Source organism: Bubalus kerabau, chromosome 20 (assembly GCF_029407905.1).
Source record: "Bubalus kerabau isolate K-KA32 ecotype Philippines breed swamp buffalo chromosome 20, PCC_UOA_SB_1v2, whole genome shotgun sequence".
Taxonomy (NCBI): domain Eukaryota; kingdom Metazoa; phylum Chordata; class Mammalia; order Artiodactyla; family Bovidae; genus Bubalus; species Bubalus kerabau.
This window is the reverse complement of record NC_073643.1, coordinates 46053943-46079743: the sequence shown is the minus strand read 5'-3', so window position 1 is coordinate 46079743 and position 25801 is coordinate 46053943. Positions and strand designations below refer to the sequence as shown.

Genomic DNA, 25801 nt, shown 5'->3' with positions numbered 1-25801 from the left:
AGCATACAAAACATATTAAACATACTAAGAATTCAATGTTAAATTTAAGTAACTGGGATATAAAATTAAGATCATCAAATAGGAGCTTTGTTTCTCAGCCAAAGAAACATTTTTCCTCAACTACTTTATTAACTTATTTAGTATTAATGCCAATCTTTGTGTTTGTATTAAGTGAATGTAAAAAAAAAATTATATATACACACACACACACACACACACACACACACACATACACACCTAAGTGTAAAAACAAGCTAAACTTTTAAAATAAGATGGACCAATATTATAAAAATATACCAATGGAAAATATAAAATATACATTTCAACTTACAGTAATTCATGGAAGAAAAGGAAATAAGAGTAGGCTGGCAATCACATTGGTCTGCAATTCTCTCTGAATCCATCTCTGATGTCTACTAATGACTAAAATACAATGAATATCCATTTGTTCCTCACATTTTAAAAATCACACTTCTCCGGTCTAATAAAAGTACTACAGACATAATACTGTAGGAATGGATGATTCATCTTTAAATCACAATTGACACATTAAGTGTAGAATTAAGAATGAACATTCTAGCAGAATTCTAGAGGTAACAAACATGAAACTTGACCATTTTGGACTGGGGAATATGTCAAAGAGTTTACCTCCGTTACTTAGAATTTGTATGCTCCTATCAAATGTTTTCGGAGAAGGCAATGGCACCCCACTCCAGTACTCTTGCCTGGAAAATCCCATGGATGGAGGAGCCTGGTAAGCTGCAGTCCATGGGGTCGCTAAGAGTTGGACACGATTGAGCGACTTCACTTTTCACTTTCATGCACTGGAGAAGGAAATGGCAACCCCCTCCAGTTTTCTTGCCTGGAGAATACCAGGGACAGGGGAGCCTGGTGGGCTGCCGTCTATGGGGTCACACAGAGTCGGACACGACTGAAGCGACTTAGCAGCAGCAGCATCAAATGTTTTATGTGGATGACTGAATTCTGCCTATACTTTACTGCTCAGATTTACTTCTACCTATGGAAACCTGTGGTACTTGGAACCAAGTCATTCATATAAAACTTAAAAACATCATTGAAATTTCCTTAAGACACTTAATCCCAAAGTCTTCAAAAAGATAATTCCAAATTTTGTGGGAAAAGATGGGGATTTGGGAGAACTGGATATTAATTCTCCTAAACTAAACCAGTATGGACACAAATGCATGAGATCATTTAGTTTGTGATGCACCTGCAAGAGAGGCAGGTGCGTGAGAGCAGTTAATCTTGTTCCCTACATACAGCACTAACCAACAAACATCTTCCAGAAAGTCAATCATCACTACGTCACTTCCCAAGAACTTTGAACAGAAAAATTATGTCAATTACTGATTTTGAGGACTTACATTACTAGATTCTAGAGTAAAAGAAGGCAACAGTGAAACACCCACTGAGGAAATGCAATTCTACAATTTGTTAAAACGTAACAGTGCCTCCTTATAGTGCAGAGAGTAGCCTGTCCAGTAAGTAAAAAGAATTAACAAATAATCATAAAGTAAAATTTTACTCTAGTCAACAGATCACTTAATCTGTCAGCACTGATTACATGTGTTAATTTTTTAATGAACATAATTTGTCAATCTGAAAATTTCCCAGGATGAAGACATACTAAACATCACTAAATTTAATAGTTGTTAATTTAAAAAAAAAACACCGTAACTTTTCTATAATGAAAAAGAAATAAGTATTTTATGCCTAGGTTCAAACTCCAACTCCACCTTTTACTAGCTATGTGACCTTGGGCAAGTTATTTACCTCAGTAGTTCACTTTCCTCATCTGTAAAATGGGAACAGCACTTAACACATAGGATTACTTAGATTTAATTAACACATATAAACCGCTTAGAACAGCGCCTACAACTTACTAAGCACTATGAAGTATTTGCAATATTATCACTTAATTAGAATGGCAGTATTTTAATGTTCTGCTACTGTGAAGACCAAGAAAAGGCAAGTTCTACTTAAAAAAGTTTATCTTTAAGTTACCAAGAATACAAGTCCTAATTTTTATTTTTACTGGAAAAGCAGTCACAAGCAAAGTCCTGCCATATTAAAATACGAATGCAACAGAATCTTTGATACAGAAAAGTTCAAGAAGCGGTATCTAGGGACTTCCCTGGTGGTCCAGTGGCTAAAACTACAGGCTCCCAATGCCGGAGGCCTGGGTTCGATCCCTGGTCAGGGAAACAGATCCCACATGCTGCAACTAAGAGTTCACATGCTACAACTAAGAGCTGGCACAGCCAAACAGAAAAATAAATATTAAAAAATTAAAAAAAAAAAAAAAAGAGGTATCTAATATTCATGATAAAAGACTCAGATGACCAGCATGAATACCTAGCCAAATTCTATACATAAGTGTTACCTTTCAAGTCTCCCAAGAGGGTATTATTTGGGGATCAAGCGTGAAACTAGCAGAACCTACTGCACTGTTTCTGATAAAAGCTGTTTTTTTGTTTGTTTGTTTTTTTAATAAAAAGTTGATTTTTTCTATGAAATTCCATCACCAAGTATTAACTCCCTTCATGTTGGGCAGGATGAAGTCCATGATGGTAAAAACTAATTTAAGTTTTAAAAGCTCTATTTAAATTGCTATTGCACTATTTGAACAGCTGCTGCTCGGTGTAAAAATATTTACACAAGTTAAAAATTATTCATTTTCATTAAACATGAAAAAAGTTTACGTTATACTTTCCTTACCAAAACCTTCCTGAGAGGAGAAAGGTAACAGCCTCTGCCTCTAAGTGAAAATGGAAACTATCAATTTTCCCCAAGGGAGCATGAGACTCTGGGGAGAAAATGAGGTTTTATACTTCTTAATTCCTCAATTATATCTTTTAGTGTGTTCAAATGAAATCTATTTTAGAGCAGCCTCTGGACATATTTTAAAAAAAACCACACACACACAAGCCAACAGTTCCTAGTGCCATCCCACATTTCAAACAGAACAGGGGTTTTAGGCCAATTTTCTGGTCCTATGAGAAGTTAAAATGAGGTACATCGTGCCTTATGTTTTGGTTAAAACTTTTTAGAAAACGGACTGCAAAACTGTATCAAGCTAAAAAAAAAAAAATTAAAAACGGGAAAAGTTCAAGCTATTTCAAACATACAATCAAGAGCCCATCTAAATCTACTCTTAACCTATTCTCTACCAATTTATAATTTAGGCTGAAATATATTTTCCTCATACTGACTATACATCTTAACTAAATAAACCAAAAGAATTGATGATCCTGACCCTTGAAGAATCCTCTTGAACCCTGACATCTATTACATTAACTCAAAAGATATTTCTAGAAACAGTCCTCATGCTAGCGGATTTAACTTCATCTTTCTCAGCCTGGTTTCTCACACCAAGAATTCCCTTGGCTTTCTCATCCAAACAGAAATTAACAACTTGACTTTTTTGTCCGTATGTTACTGACAAAAGGTTATCAATTTCAGTTGTGCAAATGTAGCTGTTGTGCACGTGCACAGAGGAAGCACATGCTTCACTCAAGATTCTCTTTACCAAGACTCAAGCTACAAGTAAAAAACGTTTACTACAAATAAGAAAATTCCTATTACTTTTCAAAGTAAATCTGAAAAACGGAACCACACTAAAACAAAGAAAAAAAACCTGCTTAAATTGACTAAATCCAGGCAGAGCACCCAAAATCACTGGATGGTCAAAAATTGTATTCTAAAAACAGAAAACGGTAATTTCCTCCATGAGAAAGGTGTCACAATATGGCATAAAATTTTAGAAACGTAACGCTGTTAATACGTTGTTAATGTAACTGTTCCCATTTTTGTTCCACGAACCAGACTGTATCTCTCAAAAATTTTTTTCCTGAAGTTCTCTCATTTGCAAAATCAAGTCGGTGACTCTTGGGCAAAAGCTGACCTCTATTTTTTTCATAGGGAAATTACTGCACCAAGAACCTACCTTCCCCATCTTTTCGAATACAACGAAAAACAAACTAAGGCTTGGATTTAAAGACAGCCCTATCTAGCGCTTCAAAAACAGGGCGGGGGAAAAAAAAACTACATGGAAATGAAGTGTGATGGAAAACAGCAGTGTGCATGAATCACATCTAACGGAGATTTCTAAACAAGGGAAGACGCTGACATCGATCAAATTTCAAGTAGACATAGAGCTGAAGAATTTCCACAGGGAGAAGCGCTTGTGGTCCTCGCAATGCAATGGCCTTGGAGAAAGCCCCAGAATCCATGGCCACGGGTTATTTCCACATTGAGACTTCTCAGAAGCATCTTTAGAGGAGGACACATCAGCTTCTCTGCCTTCAGGGGCTGGGAAGGAGGGGCGCCGAGCACCATCTTTCCTCTCTGGGAGCTGCAGCCTTACGGACAAGCTTCAAAATAGCTACTTCCAACTTCCACGGGGAGAAGGGGAGCAGGGAGCGTGATTCCACCGCTTTCCTCTCGCACCAAGCGCAGCAGCTGGGCGGCCGAGGCTGTGAGGGGACAGGCGGCTGGCGCTGCATGCGTGTTTACGTGTCTCGGATGGGTGTGGGAAGGAGACAGAGAGGTTCTAATGAAAAGATGGAGGGGAGAGAGAAAGAGGGGTTGGGAAAGAGGGGAAGCACCACCTTTCTTTTCTCTGCTCTTCCTGGGGATCTGAAAACTCCTCCTAATGGGTCTTTCGGGCTCTTCGGGGCCTTTGGGCAGTGCAGCCGCGCCCGCCTCAGGGGAGTCCTGAGGCTGCTCGTGGCAGAGGCTCGGGGCGGCCTCGGAAGCCGTGGTCTCCTCAGGCCCGGCGCCGCCGCCGGGCTCCGCGATGCTGAGGCCGCCGCCATTTTGTGGGGAGGACTCAAGCTCCGGAAGCGTCTGCTTCATCTCGTCGTCTCCGCCGCCACTTTCCCAGTTCGCGTCCGTCGGCGGAGAGACCTCCGCCTCCGCAGCAGTCGCCATCGCGCCGGCGTGAGGAGCTCCGGGAAGCTTCGGCCGACAAGGTCGACGGGGGTGGGGGGAAGGGGCGGCGGGCCGGCCTCGCCGCCAAGCTGCTCTCAGCCCACCGACCCCCTTCCCCCCGTGGCCGCGGGCCGCTATCCCCGCCCAGCAGCCTCTCAGGGGCCCTAAAGCGGGCGCCCCAACCGTGCCTCCCGGCCCCGGGAGCCGCTCCTCGCTCGGGCAGTTCTTCAGCCGGCCCCCACCACTCAACGTGCTGGCGTCGGGGCCTGGAGGGGGCGTGGCCATCACGGAGCGCTCCGCCAATGAAGACGCGGCGCCCGCCTCTGCGGGTGCGGATAGACGGCGCCAGGGGGCGGAGTCTCGGAGCGCCCGAGCCCGCCAAAAGGGGCGACCGCAACGCCCGACGAGTACCTCGACGCCGCTCCGGCTGCGGGTTAGATGGGTCTCATGGCGAGCTGCGAGATCCCGGAGCGCGTTCAGCCAGTGCTGCAGGCGAGGGAGGCGTGCTGCGCCAAGTCCTGGGAACGCAGGCGTCGCCTTTTTCCGGGCAAGATTACCTCGCTTCTCCGCGCACGACTTGCCACGGCCAGAACCGGATAAAGGCAGTGGTTGTGGGTTGATTCTGGCTTTGTGAAATATTTGCATGCATATATAAAGGCTTGAAGTGGTGATATGATAGTGACTGCAACGATAAGAGCCTGAAAGCTACGGGACCCGCTTCAATGACGTGTTATTCCCACTGGATCTTACATTTTTACAACAGATTACTCCCACCCGCCCCCCTATTTTTATCTAGAAGGGTTAGAACCAGTGGCACGCCTCCAGCAAGCTGTAAATTCCTTGGTCCTTTGATTTGACTTCACAGCCTAATGTTAACAGGATTTGGTTCTGGGGAGCTTGAGAAGGGCTACTAGCTTTTAGATTTTCCATTGCTGTTTCAGTTTTCCTATAGCTAGTGTATATTAGAGAAAAATACAAACATTTGCAGCTACGTTAAAAGATATACAGCAAGGGATCGTTTTACCTTAAAACAACTAGACAAGTTAGAAGGCCTTTAAAATAGCTTATGCTGGTTAGGTTGAAACTATTTGGGCAATGGTGAATACAGAAATTATTTCTTGCGTTCTTTCTATATGCTAGGCACTGTACCTAGCGATTTATTTATACTATGTACATTAAATCCTCACAACAGATGTTAGGGAGATGCTATTATGCACAATTTAAAATAAGTGTTGCAGTTAGGAGTATGGAATTAATAGAAACACACTATATATCAAATAGATAAACAAGAAGGATTTACTGTATAGCACATGGAATTCAGTATCTTGTAACCCATTATAGAGAAGAATCTGTAAATTAACTACAGTTAATTTACTACAGTTGTAAATCAACTATATAGATAAGAGATAAAATGTTGCAGAACAGAACAAATTTTAATAAAATGAGAATCTGAAGCCAGGTCTATTTAACTCTAAATAAAGTACTAGCCCTTGCCTGCTTTTTTTTTTTTTAACTTTTAACTGGAGGATAATTACTTTACAATATTCTATTGGTTTCTGCCATATATAAAAATGAATTAGCCATAGGTATACTTATGTCCCCTCCCTCTTGAACAACCCTCCCACTGCCTGCTTCTCTTAAGATCTAACATTCACAGCAGCTCTGTATCTTTATGCATTTTATATATGGAGAAATGAGGGTTGACATTTTGCTCCATCTCCAAGCAGTAGGATCAGGATTGGGGCCCATATCTCTATGCTCAAACTCCAGGAGTTGACTGACTAAATGTGTAATGATAATAAAACCCTAGGCCTTGCCAGTGGCTGCTACTTAAAGAGCATTCCTAAGGACAATAGCAAAATTGGATTCCAATGTCCTGTGATAAATATCCTATCTGTTTCACATCTTATAAGAAAAGCTGCTCATGACTTGCCCAACCTATTTGAATAAGCTCGGTATATCATAGGAAAGTGAGTATAATATAAAACAATTATTTCTCTTAGTCAATAGTTAACGTAAAAACACATTTTAAAATACTGATAAAAATACTAGGGCCAAGCTGACACAAAAATGCTACGTTATTTTAAGTTAAAAGTTACCCTTGAAGTTGGGAAGAAAAGGCTTTACTTGATAGTAGAGGCTACAGGAGATCAGAAACTCAGGTGTTAGGGTACCTAAAAGGTAATTTTGTTGTTGATTCATTAATGTGAAGTCGCTCAGTAGTATCGGACTCCTTGAGACCCCATGGATGATAGCCCACCAAGCTCCTCTGTCCATAGGATTTTCTAGGCAAGAGTACTAGAGTGGGTTGCCATTTCCTTCTCCAAGGGATCTTCCCAACCCAGGGATTGAATACAGGTCTCCCACATTGCACGCGGATTCTTTACCATCTGAGCCACCAGGAAGCCATATGCATATATCAGTAGATACCCAGTATGTCCTTGGGGCTGGGGGGTTAAGGGTAATACCATAATACATAAGGTTCTGAAGCAAGAGCTACCAAAGGTTAAAAGACATAAAATCTACATTGTCCCCTACCCTCAGTAACAGACAAAACACCACCGCAGAAGTAAACTAGAGAATGGTGAGGTAGTATATAACTAAATATGCAGAGACAACAATTGCCATTTTACATTGAAAACAGAAAAAAAAAATCCAGTTCAACTCTTTATTTTAAAAATAGGAGGGACTTCCCTGGTGGTCCAGTGTCTAAGATTCCGCACTCCCAACACAGGGGCCCCGGTTCCATCCCTGGTCAGGGAATTAGATGAATGTACACTGCTATAACTAAAAGATCCCTCAGGTTACAACAAAGACCCGGCCCAGTGCAGCCACATAAATAAACAGCTTTTAAAAATGCACCACTTAACTAAAAAAAAAAATACATTTTTGAAAGAAGGGAGAAGGGGAGAAATACATTAGGACCACTATATAAAACAGATAACCAACAAGGATCAACTGTATAGCCAGGGAACTATACTCAGTGTCTTATAATAATTTATCACGGAAAAGAAATATAAAATAAAGTGTATGTATATACATACATATATGTGTGTATATATATATACATACACACACATATATATAGCTGAATCACTTTGCTATACACCAGAAACTAACATAACAATGCAAATCAAAAACATTTCAATATAAATTTTTAATTAAAACATTAAAAATATATATATAGAAAATCATGCTGGAAGCTGTTGTTGTTATTACCCAATATTTCAACCAAGAGTGCAACAGCAGTATCTTAAAAATCATCCAGAAAGCCAACACAGAGATTCTAGAAGGATCCCTATGTTTCAGAACAGAAACTCCCTGATGTACAAAAGCATTAATAACAATACCTTTGAAGTGAACAAAGCCACTAAAAAGATTTGATTGTAATAACAGCATTTAACATTTGTAAACAATTTCACATTTTTTTTCCAGGTAAAAGATGTTATTTGATGCTCACAAGTACCTGCTTCAAGCATACAGCTAGGAGATCTTTTTTTTTTTTTTTAAAAGCTTTCCATTGATCAGCAGCAGGGAAAGATAATAAAGGCCAGTCAACCAACAAAATGAAGCAATTATCATTCAATTAAAAAGTAAATAAAATTTTTTTAATCCACAAGAAAAATAAATAAAGGCCATTCAACAAAACCACCACTAATCCAACTCATAGAACCTTAAGGAGATTAAATCAGTTCAATTCGTTCATTTTATGAATAAGGTCAGTGCTACAAGCCTACAACTCCACTGCCTATTGGGAGGCATTACAAACATATGAAATTGCCATTTTTTTCCCTTATGGTTGAGCTACAAAAATAATAATTCTTCCACGGAGTCATCTTCTTCCCCCTAAAGAACTTATATTACTCACTGAGCAAGTATTTCTTGGGAGTGTCCCAAGGAAGTATAAGACCCTGACAACAAACTGGGTTGAAGTTCATCATGGTTAATGTCTGGGACGAAAGACGTCCATGCAAAGAAGAGAAGGCACAAAAGGAATCCTCAGTTAGAAATAAGAATAAGCTTAGGGATGAGCTTGCATGTGAGTGAGTAGCCCTTCAGTTACACAGCTGACTCTGGTAACCACACATCTCAACTAAACCCAGGAGTCAAGAGCTGTTACTAAGGTTTGTTTTGGTTTCATTTCTAAGATTTTTTTTTTTCATTGAACATACTTCAATTGACTTACAACACTATGTTAGTTCCAGGTATACAACATGGTGATTTGCTATTTCTATACATTAGAAAACGATCACCACTTTTGTCATTTGAGTCAAGCCCATCTAAGATTTCTGTTACATGTAATACCATGAATGAATCTCATAGGCATGATGTTAAGTGAAAACAAGTCAGACATAAGAGTATATATTGCATGATTCCATTCACATGAAGTACAAGGGCAAGACAAAAATAGTCCATGATAATAAAAGTCAGAACAGTGGTTCCCTTATGTGTCTGTAGCAGGGAGGTGTGTGAGGAGGTGCTGAGTCAAAGGGGATATGAAAGAATTTTTGAAACAATGAAAATATTCTACATCTTGATTTAGGTGATAGTTACAAGGGCAGTACATATATATATACACACATTGAACTCTACATTTGAAAGTTGTGTGTGTTACTGTATGATGTTGTTTTTCAGTTCAACAAAAAAACCAGAAACGCTTCTGCAGGTTCTCATTATTCAAGGGACAAAGATAAGAATTCTTCATGGGGCTTAGAGAGTCCTGCTAATCCTGACCCTTTTCTACTTTCCTCTCCACTCCTGCTCCCTAAGCTTCTGGGTGCTTCCTCCGCCTGGCCCCCCAGCTGGGCTCCCCTAGCCACGTGATCAGGCTCAGCACACACTGCTTCCCCAGTGTGATGTGCTCTTTCTCCCTCATCCTCATGAGCTCCTCCTGAGCTTCTTTTGGCTGCAGCTTCACTTCCTGGTGTAAAATTCCTTGATCACCCTCCTCCCATTCAAGGTTGGTTCGCCCTGTGCGGTGTGCTTTCACAGAACCTTGCTGTTTTCACGCTATTCACCTTTCACTTTCCTCAGTTTGTAATGACTCCCTCATTTGTGGAATTCTCTCTCTCTCTCCCCGGCCCCCGCTAGAACCTATGTATGCTTCACTCCATGGGCTGAAGAGCAATGTCTGGGTTTGCTTACCATAATGAGCCTGGCGCAGTGCCTAGAACACAGTGCCTGGAATACAATAGGTGTTTATGAAATGTGCTTTGACTGCCAAGGATAGAGTGGCTATCTGATCTTTTCTTTTCTGGCAAGAATATCCTTATTTCACATAACCTGATTTGGGTTTACCCATTAAGTGTTTACTGGTATATCTTGCTTTAAGCAAACTTCATTATATGCAAATGTAGACTCCCAAAATATAAATTACAGTGTGTCTATCAAATGCCCTTGAAATGACTAATGCAAATTCAAAATGCCTTTTACTGCATTTGAGAAGACAGATGAACACCATTTGCCAAATCCAAGATTTGTTGAAATAAAAAGGATTTAACGATTGGGAGTGATTCTGTTTTTATCAGCTGGGTGACCAGTAGAGTTCCAGGGATAAGGTCGTTTACACCACTGCTGTTTTCATCTGAAGAAAGAATTAAGTTTATAATAACTTCACGTGGTGGCTGGTGAAGTTTTCTAAGAAGAGGATGCTGCCAAGGGCATGAGTTACACAAAGCAAAAAAAAAAAATTCAAGAGCAAGTGGTATATTCCGAAAGTGCCAACAGTGGTGAAATGTGTGAAAAAAAAATTCAAAGTGTTTTTGATTTTATGCTTTTATAATAAAGGAGAGCAAAAGAAAGTTGTAGGAATTCAGAAGGTTTAACACATCTCACTACTCAATTTGGAAGACTGTAAGCTTGAGGAAAAGGAATTACAGATATTTTACCATTCTTTCTCTCAACAAGTATTCTCGGGACCCTGTTGGCTACCAGGCCCTAGGCTGGGCTTCTGGGGACTGAAAATAAACAGATGCATCTCGACCCTGGGTTTATAGTCTGGTGCTTCCCAAGCTATAAACTCTTTAATCTTCACAGCAGTTGCCAGAGAAACATTGCCATATTTGGCAGAGGAAGAAATGGTGGCTTAACTGTCTTGCTCGAAGGAATAGCTCCAATAAGTGACAAAGCAGGACTCGAATTTGTTTGTCTTCTGACTCCAGTTTCCGGCAAGTAAATGAAATTCTACTTGCTTGTAGGCCTCTAGGAGCTCTAGTGTGTTAATCAAGGCTCTCAACAGAAATAAAGAAAAATTATGAAGTTACACCATAATACATTCCCATCACTCCCCTGTGTCATTTCTTATCCCTTGTTTGGTCCCTCTATTATTCTGAATGAATAGGAACATGTGTGGATGTATGTGCATGCTCAGTTGTGTCTGGCTCTATGAGACCCCCATGGACTATAGCCCACCAGGCCCCTCTGTCCATGGAATTTTCCAGGCAAGAATACTGGAGTGGGCTGCCATTCCCTTCTCTAGGGGATATTCCCCACACAGGGATCGAACCCTTGTCTCCTGAGTCTCTTGCATTGGCAGGTGGATTCTTTACCACTGAGCCACTGAAACTTCCCGCCAACTCCCTTACAAACACAAGTCTTTTCATTTTTACTTTTTTTTTTTTGGCACTGAACAATTTCTAGAGGATTTGTGGACAGGCAGAAGTAAATCAGTCATCAGTCATCTAGTCTCCTTGGTGGACTAACAAGTGAACACAGAGCTTGCATTCCCTTTGACATGATTCAGGTTACGGCTGTATTATTTGGTGCTTTGTAATACCAGAAAGGTACTCAGACTTACTGTAATTTTGGACATTTTCTCTCCAATTTATAAAAGCCCAACAAGAAAAACTAAAATTGCCTTTAAAAAACAAGAGGCTAGCAATAAAAGATATAGTTAACATGACCTTTTGCTACTGTGATTTATAAGAAATATATATATATTTGGCATTCAGATGACCAAGATATATTTCTCAGGTATATTTGGCTTCAGTCACAGTTCCTGGTTCAGAGCTCCCCAAACCCTTAGAATTAAGGAGGATCTTTTACTATAATGTTTGTCCTTCCTGAAAATGCTGCAGGTGGAATATGTATCTTGATATTTACAACAATCTCTTTCCATCACAATTGGGTATATGTTAACAAAGATGACTTTGGATTCCACCCCAGGGTGTGGGCTCCTTGTCAGCCCAAGTGACTGGCTGGTTTTCCTGATTTCAGTCCCACCTCTTGATTTCAGGGAGGGGAGGGGAGCTTGAGGTTGAATCATTGTCCACTGGCCAATGATTTAGTCAGTCATGGCTATGTACAGAAGCCTCCATAAAAACCTCAAAAGATAGCTTTTGACCCTTTGCTGGGGAGCCACTACATCGGGGACAAAGATCTCTTCTACATGCTAACTTGTCGAGTCCCAAATTCCAAGAGAACAGAAGTTTCTTTGTTCCAGAACCTGCCCTGTATATCTCTTCATCTGGCTGTAGATTTTTATCTTTAAAATAGCCTTTCATAATAAATTAGGGCTTCCTCAGTGAATCAGCGGTAAAGAATCCACAGGAGACACAAGAGACTCAGGTTTGATATCTGGCTGGGAAGATCCCCAGGAGAAGGAAATGAAAACCCACTCCAGTATTCTTGCTTGGAAAATCCCGTGGACAGAGGACCCTGGCAAGCTACAGTCCATGGGGTAGCAGAAGGGTAGGACATGACTTAGTGACTAAACAACAACATAATTCATCAGTAATCTCATGAGTAAATAGATTTCCCTGAGTTCTGTGGGCTGTTCTAGCAATTACTCAAACCCAGAGAGAAACCCATGGGAACATCTGATTTGTATTCAGTCAAAATCAGAAGCACATGTAACAACCTGAGCTTGCTGCTGCCGTATAACGTGGTGGGACTGTGGAATCTGATTCTATCTCTGAGTAGATAGTGTCAGAATTGAGTTGAATCACTGGACACCCAGCTGGTGTCTGAGAACTGCTGCTTGGTATGAGGAAGGCTTCTCTTGGCAAAATTCTGTTAGCCTTTGCCCTGCTTTATTTTGTTTTCCAAGGCCAAACTTGCCTGTTACTCCAGATATCTCTTGACTTCCTACTTTTGTATTCCAGTCCCCTATGATGAAAGGGATATCTTTGTTTGGTGGTAGTTCTAGGAGGTCTTCATAGAATCATTTAACTTCAGCTCCTTTGACATTAGTGTTTGGGGCATAGACTTGGATTACTTTGATATTGAATGGTTTGCCTTAGAAACACACAGAGATCATTCTGTTGTTTTGAGACTGCACCCAAGTACTGCATTTCGGGCTCTTTTGTTGACTATGAGGGCTACTCCATTTCTCCTAAGGGATTCTTGCCCATAGTAGTAGATATAATGGTCATCTGAATTAAAATTGCCCATTCCCATCCATTTTAGTTCGCTGATTCCTAAAATGTCCGTGTTCACTCTTGCTGACTACTTTCAATTTTCCTTGATTCATGGACCTAACATTCCAGGTTCCTATGCAACATTGTTCTTTACAGCATTGGACTTTACTTTCACAACCAGATACATCCACACCTGGGTGTTGTTTCTACTTTGGCTTAGCCTCTTAATTCTTTCTGGAGCTATGTCTCCACTCTTCTCCAGTAGCATATTGGCACCTACCAACCTAGGGAGTTCATCTTTCAGTGTCCTGTCTTTTTGCCTTTTCATACTGTTCATGGGGTTCTCAAGGCAAGAACACTGAAGTGGTTTGACATTCCTTTCTCCAGTGGACCACGTTTTGTCAGAACTCTCCGCCATGCCCCGTCTGTCTTGGGTGGCCCTACACAGCATGGTTCATAGTTTCTTTGAGTTAGACAAGGTTGTGATCCATGTGATCAGTTTGGTTAGTTTTCTGTGGTTGTGGTTTTCATTCTATCTGCCCTCTGATGGATGAAAATAAGAGGCTTGTGGAAGCCTCCTGGTGGGAGGGACTGGCTGTGGGTAAAAGTGGGTCTTGCTCTGGTGGGCAGGGCCATGCTCAGTAAATATTTAATCCAATTTTCTGCTGATGGGTGGGGCTGTGTTCCCTCCTTGTAGTTTGGCCTGAGGCCACACTGGCCTCAAGACTGGAAAAGATCAGTATTCATTCCAATCCTTAAGAAGGGCAATGCCAAACAATGTTCAAACTACTGCACAATTGCACTCATTTCACATGCTAGCAAAGTAATGCTCAAAATTCTCAAAGCCAGGATTTAACAGTACATGAATTGAGAACTTCCAGATGTTCAAGCTGGATTTAGAAAAGGCAGAGGAACCAGAGATCAAATTGCCAATTTCCTTTGGATCACAGAAAAAGCAAGAGATTTTCAGAAAAACATCTACTTCTGCTTCACTGACTATGTTAAAACCTTTGACTGTGTGGATCACAACAAACTGGAAAATTCTTAAAGAGATGGGAATATAAGACCACCTTACCTTACCTGAACTGTGGTGTTCAGACTTCTCTCAAGAGAAGACTCAGTCCCTTGGACTTCAAGGAGATCAAACCAGTCAATCCTAAAGGAAATCAATCCTGAATATTCATTAGAAGGACTATGCTGAAACTGAAGCTCCAATACTTTGGCCACCTGATGTGAAGAGCTGACTCATTAGAAAAGACCCTGATGCTGGGAAAGATTGAAGGCAGAAGGAGAAGGGGATGACAGAGGATGAGTTTGAGCAAGCTCCAGGAGATGATTAAGGACAGGGAAGCCTGGTGTGCTGCAATCCATGGTGTCGCAAATAGCTGGACACGACAGAGCGACTGAGTAACGACAACAATGAGGAAGCCTCCATGTGTACATGCACATGTTGGGCCTGGGTGCAGGAATTCTTAGTAACTACATAGTAAAAGCTGATTTTAAAAGAACATTAATTAGCAATGTCCATTGATGAACGGATGAATTTGGGATGATTTGGGAGAATGGCATTGACACATGCATAATATCATATATGAAACGAATCACCAGTCCAGGTTCAATGCATGAAAGCTAGTTTTTTTGTTTTTTTTTTTTTAGAGTAATGAAAATACTCTAGAATGAATTGTGGTGATGGTTGCGTAACTCTGTGGTAATACTAAATATCATCGAATTGTACACGTCAATAGTTATTACTGTGTGAATTATATCAATAAAATTGTTTTTTAAAAAAAGTAAATTGACATAGTGTTCCACTAGGACGCACGAAGTTCTGTGCCCTATCACCAGTGCTTAAACTTGTGTAATGTTTTTTCCCTCCAAATAAAAAGGAAAAACAAAAAAACCCCAAACACTGGAGCAGCATAATTTAAATATAACAGCTGAAATGTATCCTTAGTCAATTAAGACAGCAGCAACTGACACCTACACCCTACTGTATGTCTATATCCGTTACTACAGAATATCAATGTGTAAATTGACATTGACAATTGATGAGAGCGCTTGCTCTGTCTTTTCTTGAGTTTTATGTTTTAAAGATTTCTCAAAAGTTACCTAATATTAATCTATTTCTAAAAAAGAATCTTAAATAGAAGGCCCGGTGAATCGTGAACTATCAACATAAAATATTCCAAATTCTTTAAACATTATTGGTTGCGTCTAAATACCTTATTTCAAATATTCTTTTCTGTATTTCCAAACACACCCCAAATCATGTTTTTACATTATTTTTCCACTAAAAAAAACAATCCCTGCTTAGAAGAGATTTGAAAAAGTAGACCTTAAGACAAAAAAAAAAGCAATCTAGAGATTTAGTAACCCCCAGTGGCTCTGAAAAGATAGACAATAATTCTCATAAGTTTTCCCCTAAGAACTCCTTGGGGAACCAGCCAAGTTTAAATGGGATAATTGGTAGGTTTATGGTTGCAATTTACATAAATTATAGAAACATAACACCAGACATTTATCTAATTGAAGAAAATGTGGTGTTCAGTTACCCTTCTAGAGGAATTCTACTTGTGGTTTGTGCCATTTGGTGATTAGCCCATTCTCTTGAGAATCTAAATGTGCTTTTCTGTGGACAGAGTACAGGAATGTTCAAAAATTTACTTTTAACTCAATCAAAAAATGGGCAGAAAATCTAAACACTCATTTCTCCAAAGATGACATACAGATGTTCAAGTAAACACATGAAAAGATGCTCAGCATCACTAATTATCAGAGAAATGCAAATCAAAACTACAATGACGTATCACTTCACACGGGTCAGAATGGCCATCATCAGAAATTCTACAAACAATAAAATCCAGAGAGAATGTGGAGAAAAGGGAACCTCCTACCCAATTGGGGGAGATATAAATTGGTATAGCCACTATGGAAAACAGTATGGAGATTCATTAAAAAACTAAAAACAGAACTATCATATGATCCAGCAATCTCACTCCTGGGCATATATCCGGAGAAAGCTCTAATTTGAAAAGATACACTCACTCCAGTGTCCACAGCAGCACTGTTTACAACAGCCAAGACATGGAAACAACTTAAATGTCCACCAACAAATGAATAAAGAAGATGTAGTGCGCATATATGCAACAGAATATTACTCGGCCACAAAAATAAATGAAACAATGCCATTTGCAGCAACATGGATGAACCTAGAGATTATCATACTAAGTCAGAGAAAGACAACTATCATATGATATCACTCATATATGGAATCTAATTTTAAGACATAATAGAAATGAACTGATTTACAAAACAGAAACACACTTACACATATTGAAAACAAGCTTACGGTTACCAAAAGGGAAATGTGGGGCAGGGATAAATTAGGAGCTTGGAATGAACATACACACACTATTATATATAAGACAAGGACCTATTGTATTAGCACAGGGGACTGTAATCAATATTCTGTGATAATTTATATGAGGAAATCTAAAAAAGAATGAATATGTGTGTGTGTTTGTGTATATATATATATATATATTATATATATAATGGAATCACTTTGCTATACATCTGAAACTAACACAACAGTGTAAATAAATAATACTCCAGTAAAATTTACAAATAAAAGAAAAAAAGAAAAAAAAACTGTTTTGCTTTGCTTTGCAAAACCTCAAAATATATAAAGTATAAAAATAATACTTACAATTTTGGGCTTCTCAGGTGGCACAGTGGTAAAGAATCTGCTTGCCAATGCAGGAGATGCAGGAGATTGGGGTTTAATCTCTGGGTCGGGAAGATCTCCTGCAGAAAAAAATGGCAACCCATTCCAGTATTCTTGTCTGGAGAATCCCAGGGACAGAGGAGCCTGGCAGGCTGCAGTCCATAGGGTTGCAAAAAGTCAGACACAACTGAGCATGTATGCGAGCACAAATCTTAGTTCCCCAACCAGAGATCGAAATAGAGCCCCCTGCATTAACCACTGGACAACCACCAGGGAAGTCCCCCATAATATTGTTTTGATTGTAAAAATAGCTTAAGTGTATTTAGAAATTTTTGAATCAGACATCTGTAGACTGAGACACCTCATTGAAAATCTAGGTTTGGAGAGCAGAATCTAACACTTGTCTGGCTTCCCTGGTGGTGGTGGTGGTGTGTGTGTGTGTGTGTGTATGTGTGTGTGTGTTAGTCGCTCAGTCGTGTCTGACTCTTTGTGACCTAATGGACTGTAGCCTGCCAGGCTTCTCCGTCCATGGGATTCTCTAGGCAAAAATACTGGAGTGGGTTGTCATTTCCTTCTCCCTGGTGGTTTAGCAGAAAAGAATTTGCCTACAATGCAAGAGACATGGGTTCAGTCTCTGGGTTGGGACGATCCCCTGGAGAAGGAAACAGCAGCCCACTCCAGTATTCTTGCCTAGGAAATTCCACAGACAGAGGAGCCTGGTGGATCCAGTCCATGCAGTTGCAAGACACGAGTTAGTGACTAAACTACCACCACCAATGAAAACTAAAGTCAACTTTTTTTTGGACAAAAAGATCCTCAGGAGCATATACACAAACTTTCCAGCAGAGGGGAGCAAAAGCTCATGAAACAGGTTTCAAAACCCAGCAACTTTTCTGTATCACATTCTAAAAATATTCTTAAAAATATTCAGGATACGAGTTATGTAAACATATGTAATTTATATGTGTATGTATTATGTTTGCCTTATAGGAATAATGGAATTGCAGCACTTACATTTAGGCAGGACAGAATTCTTCCCCAAGTTCTGATTGCTGAAGGCTCTTAAATGGACAGGACCTTAGGAAATGATTTCATGAGAGGGAACAAAGGTGGGCCATAACATCTCGATGGCTTAGTGGGGTCACCTGCTGGTAGTTTGCCAACTCTTTTACATAGTTTAAGGTACAATGGGATTCTTTTAAGAGTATGTTCTAACTATGCACCTAGGTTTCTTCATTTGTAAAATGAGATAATTATAACCTAAAACACGAATGGGTTGCTGCACAGATGAAATATAAAGTGAGTGCGACACTGTTTTCCTTTTTTTAAATTACAGCAGTGTATATATAATAGAAAACTTATCTTAACCATTTTTAAGTGTATAGCCTAGTAAAGTACATTCACATTATGTACAAAGAATCCTCAGAACCATTTCCATCTTGAAAGGCTGACACTCTATATCATTACACAACAACTCCCCATTTTCCTCCCTCAGCCCATGGCAACTAACATTCGACTTTCTATTTCTATGGTTTTGACTATTCTGAGTATATCATAAAGGTAGAATCATACAGTGTTTGTCTTTTTGTGATTGGCTTATTAGCATAATTCCCTCAAGGTTCATCCACATTGCAGCATGTGACAGAATTTCCTTCCATTTTAAGCCTGAATAATATTCCATTGTACGTATAAACCAGTTTATCTATTCATCCATTGATGGACACTTGTCTTGCTGCCACATCTTAGCTATTGTGAATAACTCTGCCATGAACATGGATGTGCAACCATCTCTGAGATCCTGCTTTCAATTGTTTTGGATATAAACCCATAAATCGGACTGTTGGATCATCATTGTAGTTCAGTTGCTGAGTCGTGTCCGACTCTTTGCGATCCCAGGGACTACAGTCCTTCAGGCTTTCCTGTCTTTCACTGTCTCCTGGAGCTTGCCCGAACTCATGTTCATTGAATCAGTGAGGCCACATCACATCCATCACATCCTCTGTTGCCCCCTTCTCCTCCTGCCCTCAATCTTTCCCAGCATCAGAGCAGGATCCTTTCCAATGAATCAGCTCTTTGCATCAGGTGGACAAAGTATTGGAGCTTAGGATCAGTCCTTTCGTATGGTGAATCAAATGATAATCCTATTTCATTGTTCTTGAGGAACCACCACACTACTTTCCATAGCAGCTTCACCATTTTCCTACTTCTACCAATTGTGCACAAGGGTTTCAATTTCTCCACATTGTCACCAACATTTATTTTCTTTTTTTAAGAGTAGCCATCCTAATGAAGGTGAAGTGGTATCATTGTGGCTTTCACTTGCATTTCTCTAGTGGTAAATGGTTAGTAGTCCAAAGTACCACGAACCTCCATCCATACTATGCTTTTCAACTGTGGTGCTAGAGAAAACTCTTGAGAGTCCCTTGGACTGCAAGGACATCAAACCAGTCAATGCTAAAGGAAATCCACCCTGAATACTCATTGGAAGGACTGATGCTGAAGCTCCAACACGTTGGCCACCTGATTCGAAGAGCTGACTCATTGGAAAAGACCCTGACTCTGGGAAAGACTGAAGGCAGGAGAAGGGGTCAACAGAGAATGAGATGGTTGAATGGCATCACGGACTAAATGGACATGAGTTTGAGCAAGCTCCAGGAGATGGTTAAGGACAGGGAAGACTAGAGTGCTACAGTCCATGGTGTCACAAAGAGTCAGACATGACTGAGTGACTAAACAACCAGGTGATATAGTGATTTTGAGCATTTTTTCATCTTTTCATGACTGTTAGCTACGGTTAATCTTTTAAATTTTAGACAAATAATAGGTAAATAATGGTATCTCGCTGTGATATAGCTCCCATTTATTTTACAACTAGTGATGTTTGAATATTTCTAACTTTCTGTCCATTTAAAAAAAAATTAAATATCACGTACCTTGAAAGTGTGTGTTGCTCAGTCATGTCCACAACACTTTGCAACCCCATGGACTATAGCCCACCAGTCTTCTCTGTCCATGGAATTCTCCAGGCAAGAATATTGGAGGGGGTAGCCATTTCCTTCTCCAGGAGATCTTCTCAACCCAGGGATTAAACCTGGGTCTTCTGGATTACAGGCAGATTCTTTACCCTCTGAGCCACCACGGAAGCCCTGTTTATCCATTTTTAAATTGGGCTGTTTGTTTTCCTATTATCGAATTTTCAGATTTTTTAATATATACTTTGACTTCTCTATCAGAGATATGATTTGCAGAAATGATTCTCCCAGTATGTGACTTTTCAGTCTTTTAATGAGCAGAAGTTCTTCATTTTATTGAGGCCTAATTTATCCATTTTTTTCTTTTATGAATTACAAATTTTAGGGTCATATCTCAGAATTATTTGTGGAATTATTTGCCTTACCCAAGGTATCAAAGTTTTCTCCTGATTTCCTCTAGCAGTCTTAGAGCTTTAGGTTTTACATTTTTGTCTCCAATTTATTTGCATTTTTATAAGATGGACATAAGGGTCTTAATTTGTTTTTGCTGAAAACAGATACCCATTTGTTTTAGCATATTTGTTGAAAATATTATACTTTGCCACTAAAGTGCCTTTGTAACTTTGCTGAAAATCAACTGACCAAAAAAAAAAAAAAAAAAAAAATCAACAGACCATACATCTTGTATTTCTGCGCTCTGCTTGGGACTGTTGACTGTCTGTCATGCCAGTAATATACTGTTTTGGTTATTGTAGAGTCATAGTGAGTTTTAGGTAAGTTTTTCAACTTTGTGCACCCTTTTCAGAGTTGTTTTGGCTATTCCCGCTGTCTCGGGTTTCCACACGAATTTTAGAACCAGCTTGTGCTCTCTCTGCTCAGTTCAGTTTAGTTCAGTCACTCAGTCGTGTCCGACTCTTTGAGACCCCATGAATCACCAACTCCCGGAGTTCACTCAGACTCATGTCCATCGAGTCGGTGATGCCTTCCAGCCATTTCATCCTCGGTCATTCCCTTTTCCTCCTGCCCCCAATCTCTCTGCTCAGTGGTGTCCAACTCTTTGCAACATTTTTTTTTCTCTTTTCTTTGCAACATTTTGGACTGCCGCCAGTCAGGCTCCTCCCTCCATGGGATTTCCCAGGCAAGAATACTGGAGTGGGTTGCCATTGCCTCCTCCAGGGGATTTTCCCAATCCACAGATTAAATCTGCATCTCCTGTGTCTCCTGCATTGCAGATGGGTTCTTTACCACTGAGCCATCAGGGAAGCTCTTCTATAAAATAGTCTACCTAGATTGAGCTTCTATAAAATAGTCTACCTAGATTGAGATTGTGTTAAATCTGTGGATTAATTTTGGCTGAAGTTGACACCTTGATAGTCCTGAGTCTTCCAGTTTATGAACATGGTACATTTCCCCATCTAGTTTGGTGTTAAATTTTCCAACATTTTACCATTTTCAGTGTACATGTTTTGCACTTCTTTTCTCAGATTTATCTCTAACAGCACTGTGAACTTTACCCTATTAGGTGTTGGATATATATTTTTTTCCTTGTAAATATTCCTGTGCTTTGTTCTGGGATGCAGTTGAGCTACTTGAAAATAGTCTTGACATCCTTTTTGATCTATAGGACTTGTTAGGTAGAAGCAAAGAAGTGTTCACACTAGGGCTAATTATTTTCCACAACTTTTCAGGCCCTCCTGAATACACTATCCAACTATGATATTCTTTTGGTGTGGGGGGGTGGGGACAGGCACTATTCCCAGCATTGAGTGATTTCCTGCTAATCCTTTTGGATAATTCTCGCGCCCTTGGCTAGTTTCTCATGCTTGTGCACTTATAAGCATTCAGCTGAGTACCTGGGGCAGGTGGGGTGGGGGTGGAGGGGGCGGCAGGCCCTCTTCACAGGTCTCCAAGGTTTTCTCCCCATGTAGTGCTCTCCTCTGTTGTCTAAGAGCTGCCTTGGTCTCCCTGACCTCTCAGTCACTTCTCTTCCACTCAGGGACTTCACTGGACTAGACGGGCCTCCCTCCCTGCCCTGCTTCCTGACAACCCTCTCAAGGCTGTAAGTTGGAGCAGACGCAGGGCTCACACTCATTCATTCTCTTCTCTCGGGGGTCACTGTCCTTCATTGCCTGGTGCCCACTGTCTCTAAAACCAGAGTTTCACATGTGTTGTCTTTCTTTTTTTTTTTGGTTGCTTTAGGTGGAGGGTAAATCTATTCCTTGTTACTCCATCATGGTTAGAACTTATCAAAGACATTTAAATAATAAGGAAACTCTTTCCTATTTTTCTACATGTTGCATTTTAAGGGCTTGTCATTCTGTTGTGTGGACCCACGCCTCCATCTGGTGCCATATTCTATCAAAATAAACCCTTTAACAGTTTTGCAGTATAGGCCTGCTGGTAATGAACTCTTTCAGTTTTTTTTTTTTTTAAATGCTTGAGGTAAGTTTATTTTGCCTTCCTTTGAAAGATATTTTCACGTCTTTTCTCAGAAAATTAGCCATTACAACAAGAAACAGAAACATGAAATCCACCTTTGGTAACTCCAAAAGACCGCTGTATCCTTGAACCACAACATATGAAAATAGAACGCAAGTGGGAATGATCGCTGAGACAAAGACGCAGAAAGCACGTGGATATGTTGTTTATCATGTCAGGTCCCAGTACCCGTCAGAGGCCCAGCAGGCTCAGCAGCATATTCAAATTAGGCTTATTCAAAGGTGGTGTAAAAACGGACTCTATACAAATTGTGGGCAGGATGTAGAGACAAGCCAATATCCTGGGGCTACTGACAGTGGAGAGGTTCTTCTTCTAGGATGGAGGGGTTACTGGGACTCAGGGAGAACTCCTCGAGAGGACCTGTGACTTCATGTGAGAGAGGTAGCCAGTCCAAGGTGAGAAGCAGGAGAATAAATACTCCGACCTCACTCATTTCCCTCTCTCTGGTATTATGCAAGGACTTCCCTTTTGGTCAAATAAAACCAGAGGTGACAAGCGAGAGTTCACTGATGAAGTACATGTACACCACAGGCACATAAAATGATGGAGTAGCATAGTCAGCTTGGAAACATAAGCAAAAAGCAACAATCCCATAAGCTACTATTATCCCCACATATATGAACAGTGCAAGAAGAAAAATACAACAAAACTATGATAGCCTGAGAGTTTAGCAAAGATAAGGCCTTCACTACATAAGAACAGGGATGCTCTAAGAATAGGAACAATGATTTAAAAAAAAAAACAACAACTTCTCCCCAAATTAACAGAAGCATTAGAAAATAAAGGTGAAGAAATTCCCATGAGAAAGAACAAACTATTAGGAAATAAAAGTAGGAATAAAAAAGATAAGAATATATAAAAACCAGTCCAGGAGTAAAAAGACCAAATCCAGAGGTTCAACATCTCTCTTACTGGAAAATTCCTGAAAGAGACAACAGAAAACTGTAGAAAGGACTATACTGATGAAAAAAAAATGCAAGAAAACATTCCAGATTCTGTGGATTGAGAAGACCTCTCTACCCTACCCCCCAAATATGCAGAGATGAATGAAAAAGATCCCAGCCAAGGCCACACTTTTGAGAATTTTCAAAACACCATGTGCAAAATTAAAAGTGATTATTAAATAACAACGATGAAAACCACTGGCTCTTACTAGTTTTCAAAGTGACCTCACATACAACATCTTACTTTTCAAATGGCCTCAGGGCTTATGGTATCTCCATTTCATTAGACATCAGCTGAACAGAATATTGAGGATGATATTTTTCAAAACATCACAGGTGAGACAATTCACTGACATTTAGGTGTGTTTGTGTGTGAACATGTATGGGGAAGTGGGCAAGTTATCCAGAAGGCAGGTCCAGTTTTCTGAACTAGATGATCAGTTCTCAAAGATAAGAGTGCCATTTCTAATTCCTCACTAACCTCCAGGTCAACTGATGAACTGCTGCTTCCTGTGGGCAGATCTATGTAGCTGACTGATGTGCAAACCAATCTGGAAGAAGGAAATAAGATGCAGTGAGCACTGACTACTGTTTTGCAAACTTGTTTGCATGAGTACCCTCTAGGTACATTCAATACAGTTGACTTTTCTCATTGTGTGTTCACATGGGCAAGGTTTCAGACCTTCGTGGTCTTCAGATTCTTTCTGGTGAGTTGGGGCTTGAGTTATCCTCTTCAAGTTCCCCATACTGTAATTCTAGAATTCTGTCAATAAATGAGATAGTGTGAATTAAATCAGTCAACCACATCAGTGACAGGTGATAATCAATGACTTTTTCCACAAAGCCGAGGGGATCCAGGTGAGACAACACACCCAAGTCAAATTGTGTGGTGAGCTGCTCTCTTTATTAAATCTCCAAGGGATCCTCAGGCTTCTGGAGAATTAGTTAAAGGTGGATGTGGACCTAATGTAAACGGGAAGTTCAACAGCCTGCGCACCAACACAGTGGGCTGCAGTTTTCTGGAACCACAGAGACTTTGTTAAAACAGGATTGTAGTTAAGAAGAGTTCTGCATGCTCAGCTGCTGCAGATGGTGCTAGGAATGGAAACGAAAGGAGCTGGTGGTGGTGACCACTAACCAGAAGCTGAAACCACACTCTAATTTTGCACAAAATTGCTAGGTCTGGCTCTTCTCTTTGCTTATGACTTTCATTTACTCTGAGACAATTGTATTTAGCTGTGTGTCCAACAACATCTTGAAAACAGACTGAAGAAAACCATTTAGCCCTCAGTCATTTGTACTAACCCACAAAATGTCAGTACAAATATCTTCCAATCGACTAGGAGAGACATACTCTCTAGTAATAACGTCAGTACAATCAAGGGAATCAAAAGTGGAGGGAACATCCAAAGTAGCACTGGAGAAGGATGAGGAAGATGAAAAGGAGAGAAGAGTAAGAAAAGAACAAGGAGTGAGTTTTCACTTGGGAAAAAATTTGGACTTACTTTTATTTATGTGAATATCTTGAGTAATCTGGGAATTAATAGCATGTTGACAAAAATGGTGATGGCTTATTATAAAGATAAGATTAACTACCAGCCTTACTGGGCCAATATGCTACTGAGAATTGGCTGTCAAGTACTTAAAACTGCTGAACCTTAAACTAACCATTTTAATTTTTTTTTTTAAAGTAGACTAAAATTCCAGGAAGAATTTCAAAGTGAAATTTCCCTGCTATTATTTGGCGTCAAGTTCATCAATAGTAACCTATACTAACAGTGATATTACACTTCTTTTCCATAACAATCATGACATCCTCTGACACACAGTACAGATTCAAGATATAGTTGTTAAAAATGAATAAGTGAATAAGTGAGTAGAGCCAAAGCAGTCCTGAGAAAGAAAAATGGAGCTGGAGTAATCAGACTCCCTGACTTCAAGCTACGCTATTAACTACAGTGAACAAAACAGTTTGGTACTGGCACAAAAACAAAAATACAGATCATCAGAACAGGACAGAAAGCCCAGAAATAAACCCATGCACTTATGGTCGATAAATCTACAATGCAGGTGGCAAGAGTATACAATAGACAGTGTCTTCAATAAACAGTGTTGGGAAAACTGGATAGCTACATGTTAAAAAATGAAATTAGAACATTCTTTAACATCATACACAAAAATAAACTCAAAATGGATTAAAGACTTAAATGTAAGACTGGACTCTAAAACTCTTAAGAGGAAAACATAGGTAGAATACTCTGCCATAAACTGCAGCAGTATCTTTTTGGATCTGTCAGAGTGATGGAAACAAAACTAAAAATAAACAAATTGGATCTAATTAAACTAAAA

At 40.0% G+C, this 25801-nt stretch overlaps 1 protein-coding gene across 4 annotated transcripts in view; it reads right to left on the bottom strand.

The window, feature by feature from the left end:
- Positions 1-5203, bottom strand: part of TASOR (transcription activation suppressor) — a 49270-nt gene extending 44067 nt beyond the window's left edge. For 2 of the 4 annotated variants that reach the window (XM_055558159.1, XM_055558160.1), the window contains exon 1: positions 4632-5203. In XM_055558159.1, coding sequence (XP_055414134.1) covers positions 4632-4953 — 322 coding nt within the window. In that variant the 5' untranslated portion in view covers positions 4954-5203. The remainder of the gene's footprint in view (positions 1-4631) is intronic. The other 2 variants (XM_055558157.1, XM_055558158.1) reach the window with 1 other exon arrangement.
- Positions 5204-25801: the final 20598 nt, after the last annotated feature.